Source organism: Triticum aestivum, chromosome 7A, assembly GCF_018294505.1.
Source record: "Triticum aestivum cultivar Chinese Spring chromosome 7A, IWGSC CS RefSeq v2.1, whole genome shotgun sequence".
NCBI classification, from domain to species: Eukaryota; Viridiplantae; Streptophyta; class Magnoliopsida; order Poales; family Poaceae; genus Triticum; species Triticum aestivum.
Window position 1 is genome coordinate 676,746,836 of NC_057812.1, and position 5,111 is coordinate 676,751,946.

The 5,111-nt window shown below is 47.8% G+C and overlaps 1 protein-coding gene across 1 annotated transcript; it reads left to right on the forward strand.

Moving 5' to 3' along the window:
* The first annotated feature begins 1,222 nt into the window (after nucleotides 1-1,222).
* Nucleotides 1,223-2,750, forward strand: LOC123154783 (F-box protein At5g07610-like). Its single transcript, XM_044573418.1, has 3 exons — nucleotides 1,223-1,360; nucleotides 1,439-2,180; nucleotides 2,280-2,750. Exons 1-2 carry the CDS (start codon nucleotides 1,245-1,247, stop codon nucleotides 1,851-1,853), a joined length of 531 nt encoding a protein of 176 aa, XP_044429353.1. The 5' UTR covers nucleotides 1,223-1,244; the 3' UTR covers nucleotides 1,854-2,180; nucleotides 2,280-2,750.
* The last annotated feature ends 2,361 nt before the right edge of the window (nucleotides 2,751-5,111 follow it).

Here is a 5,111-nt window from a genome sequence, read left to right on the forward strand (position 1 = left end):
GCCTCCAATAAGGTAACGACGTAAAAAACATCGCCATTGCCATGAATAACCGTTCGATCTGTCCTAGGCTTTCGCCCCGAAGCTCGAGTCCGGGTGCACACAACACCACCATCCAGATCTCACATGTGTTATCTCCACCGCTTTCCGCTATCCGAGCAGCTACAATTGGACCGCCGCTACTCCATAAACATCCCTCTACGTCAAGTCATTGTCCATAATTTGTAACCCACCACTGAAGTCATCCACCAGATCAGGAGATAAAACCTCCCGTAGTCTTTTTTATGACCCCCGCTGTCGTGGATCCATAGGAAGTCGCCGCAGAACAATCTACATACGCCATCATCCAGCCAATCGCATCTAAATCACCCCCACCATCCAGCTCATCACCGCAGCCCCAACAATCCAGAGACCGCGTGACCAGAGCAATGCCAAAGACCACTGTGAATCAACGACCGCCTCGCCAGAGTCACCACCACAGATCGAGGGAGGTGGGAGCTGCCAGAGACGAGGGCCACCATGCATGAGGCATATTTGCGACTGACCACAGCTAGGTTGGATCTCGGAAGACGTCAGGTGCAGGCGTGCAGGTCATGGGGAAACAACCCGTCGCCACCATGTCTACTGCCAGTCCGCGACTCCGTCCGACACCAGCCGTCGGAGACCACAACGCCATCTTGAGGAGGAGGTCAGGGGCACGCGCAACAAGCTAGGGCACAATCTGCCCCATCGCCACCATCCGCCATCGCAGGACCTTGCCGTCGCCGTAGGTCCGCCCACACGGCCACCTCAGCAGCACCACCACTAGCACCCGGGGCCGCCACCCCGGCTCCCAAGCTCCTCCGCCTAGACGCTTCGTCCAGGTCCGCCACGCCGTGCCGGCCGGAGCGCTCCCTACGGGAGGGATCTCAGCGTGAGAAGACATCCCCACCACCGACGGCGTCCTCCGGCCGCGCGGGGGTGCAGATGGAGAGGACGGGGGCGGCGGCGGCGGCGGCTTGGGTTTCCGCCCGAGCCCCCCACCCCCACCCCCCGAGCGACACAGACGGGTAGTTTCCTAACCCGCAAAAAAAGGAATTCCTAATCTTCGGCTGAATCTCCAAAGTTTTGGAAATTCCTAGCTGGGCAATTTCTCATATGGTCCGTCTGATGGTGCCGTGCGCACGTGTGACTTGCTACAGTTTAGCCTATTTATTAGACTCTCACGGACGGACCATTGGTCACATCACGGCGAAGTTCCAGGCTCCATGGTTAGGTTTACGCTTGTTCGTGGCCGTCTTCGCTTCACGTCGGCCATGCGGCCGCTGCCTTCTTCGGGCATGTCCGTTCTGGCGGTTCGTCGCGCTCGGCGGACTCGTGCAAGGTATGCAGGGCATCACCACAACGATCGTCGCAAGAACCTTTGCTCCGCCATCTTCGCTGATCCATTGTTTCCGTGCAGATCTAAGGGCAGCCGCATGGCGATCGAGAGGCTCACCGACGACCTCCTTGTCGAGATCCTCTCACGCGTACCCGCCAAGGTGGTCTGCCGCTGCAAGGCCGTCTCCAAGCGCTGGATCGGCCTCATCGACCACCCCGACCACCGCAAGCGGCTCCCCCAACCACTCGCCGGCTTCTTCTACAACAGCACGAACGAGAACCCCTTCCCGATGTCAACCGTACACTTCGTCAATGCGTCCGGGAGCGGTTGCCCTTTCATCTGCCCTTCTCTCTCCTTCCTTCCCAGCCACCGCCGCCTCGACCTCTTGGACTGCTGCAACGGCCTCCTCCTCTGCCGCTGGTACGACGCCTCCGCCGGAGGCGACAGGTTCTGGTACATCGTGTGCAACCCCGGAGGAGTGGGCGGCGTTGCCTAACCCCGGTCAGGCTGCAGGCAAAGTGGACACGGTGCATTTGGGGTTCGATCCGGCCGTGTCCGCCCACTTCCATGTGTTTGTGCTGCTAGTGGATGCGAGCCGCTACTTCACCGGAGTGGATGTGTACTCGTCGGAGACTGGCGGATGGATTCACAAGGACAAGGGATTGGGTCGAGATTTCAGGTTCGCCGGTCCTCGATCGGCAGCTGTCTTTCTTAACGGCTATTTGCATTTCCAAACTATTTGCGGTCGGCGTCCTTGTATAGCTGTCGTGGACACCAAGGGAGAATCATGGTTGAGCTTCGATACCCCTTGTGGACTGTGGTGGTAATGTATTTCTTGATTTCATTCAACCGTCACAGGGCCGCTTACATTATGTCAGCTTGAACACTATTTATAATAATTATTATACTGATATTCAACTAGATATCCCGGCAAAGATTGGAAATTGAAGCACAAAGGTCAAGATGGAGACGTCAAAAAGTTTCGAGGGGTTGTTCACCGTTACTTTGAATGGACTGCGATTGATACAGAGTGTAACTCGATCTTCTTCATAGATGGGCTAGTTATTAAAACATTAAGGTGTTATGATATGGATCGTCGGAAAGTGAGAAAGATCATCACACTTGGAGAGGCCCAGGCACCATATCTGCCATATGTGCCGCTATACTCAGAGTTGGAATCTTTGTGTTAGTGGCATCAGTCTGAGACCTCCGACGTGTTTTTTATGAGGTGGTTCTTTGATAGGAGTCAATCGTTTGTGCTATGGAACAGTGGGCTCAGTATGCCAGCTTGGATTTTGTTCTCGGCTTTTTGAACAGGATTATTTGAATGTCTGCATGTTTTTAAGTTTGGAGTAAGGTGGTTCTGTACGAAGGCAACTAGGAAAATTTCACTTAGATTAGTTATTTGATTTGAATTTGCACCAAACTTTCACTACTTGTTTCTTCTGTTATATATAAATGGTAAATGACACTGCTACCTCCACGTGTTTGGTTAACCACGTTTTGTGTATGAGCGAATTTACAACAGATAGCTAGTAAAAAAAGCCATGATGAATGTCATGTAGCTAGCTTAAACCTACATGTTCAGTTTGCTGTTTGGGAAAGTATAAGCATGTTGGTGACATTGACCTAGTAAACGACCCCTTGTTCGACAATGATATAATCTCCTGACAGTCACGTCCTTTTATGCTCATTACTTGTGGCATGTTTTAAATAGGTAAGGTCCTATTTGGTACTAGGATTTTTGAGGGGATTGGCGGGGATAATCCTGACCCCACAGGGATTGGGTGAAACCCAACCTTCACCCAATCCCTTTAAATCCCCATTTATCCCCAATCCACTAGGTATAGATAGTGTATTAGGTATTGAGAAAAATGCACAGCTTGGGGATTTGTGAGTAAATGTGGGGATAAAACATGTCAAATACACTAGAATCAAACGGTGTTTTGGGATATGTGAGGATTTAGGGGTTTGACTAGGATAATCCACATCAATTTCCTAAAATACACTAGTACCAAACAAGACCCAAGGGCATCTACAATGGCAGATTCTTAGATAGGTGCTTACGGAGGAAAAATTAAATGTTACTTCCTCCGTCCGAAAATACTTGTCATCAAAATGGACAAAAAGAGATATATCTAGAACTAAAATACATCTAAATACATCTTCTTTTATTCATTTTGATGACAAGTATTTACGGACGGAGGGAGTATTGAATTAGAAAGCACCTAGGCGCTCTACCCCTCAACGCCAGACGCAAACAACGGGCGCTAATTAAACGGTAATTAAATAGCCTACACGCCTGGTGTGGGAGAAAAAAGGACCTAGCGCCGATGCCTTCCTTTGCGCCAACATGGCGTCTGACGCCAGGATTTCACGGAGTAACTGCCAGTTAACACGAAAATCGGTAGGAAATCTATCCTGGCGTCTCTCCAAGCACCCAGCGTTGGACATGCGGCTTGCAGAACATTTACACCTAGCTGTGTTTGGAGTTTTGGACCATAATATCAAACTTGTGTGAAACAACTTACTTTTTTTCAGGCAAAACATTGCTCCAAAGTACCGGGAATACATATCTTCTTTGCTACTTTTTTTGAACACATTACAGACGCAAGCGCTCATACATACGCGCATACACTCGGCTTTTTGAACAGGAGTGTTTTAATGTCTGGATGTTTTTAAGTTTGGAGCAAAGGTGGTTCTGTACGGAAGCAACTAGGAAAACTTCACTTAGATTAGTTATTTGAATTTGCACCAAACTTTCAGTACTTGTTTCTTCTTATATATATACATATGGTAAATGACACTGGTACCTCCACGTGTTTTGTTAACCACGTTTTGTGTTTGAGCAAATGTAATGTGTACAACGGATAGCTAGTAAAAAAGCCATGACGACTGTCATGTAGCTTAAACCGATATCGTCAGCTTGCAGTTTGGGGAAGTATAAGCATGCTAGTGACATTGACCTAGTAAAACGACCCCTTGTTTGCTAATGATATAATCTCCTGACGGTCGGTTCCTTTTATGCTCATTACTTGTGGCATGTTTTAATTGGGTAATGTGGATTGCAGAACATTTACACCTTGCTACCTTACAAGTAGCAAATAGGATGTATTCCTGGTACTTTGGAGCAATGTTTTGCCTGAAAATAAGTAAGTTGTATCACACAAGTTTCGTATTATGGTCCAAAACTACAAACACAGCAGTTGGCTATTTGGCTAACAATTTTTTGCACAACTGAATAACACAAATGCTCTACTTGACCACTGCAACTTCACAACGTTTCTTCTGATTTCTGATGTTCTATAATACTAAACTAGCAAATCGCTGTCGTGTAAATGATCGATGAACTAAAAATGTAGGATTGGTGGTCAACACAAGGGGAGAAATTAAAGTCTCATGGTCTTGCGGTCGTACAATATTAAACCCATTAAGCTATGCAGGAAGGTCGGCCAACCAGCTACGCCATGTGGCGCAAGCTGGTTGGCCACGATGAGAAATCTTTTTGAATTTTCTTCGATGAAGTTGTGGATTATTTTTTATATGTACTTTTTCTTTTTAGATGGAGGTGAGGACCGCTGATATTTTTTAAATGGAGGGTTACACAAAGTGGCACTAGCTGGTAGGCTGTGGTGGTAATTTTTTCTTTTTTTCCTTTTTTTAGACGAAGGTGCAGATTTTTTTTCTGAGATATTTTTGAAGGAAATATGCCCTAGAGGCAATAATAAAATTGTTATTTATATTTCCTTATGTC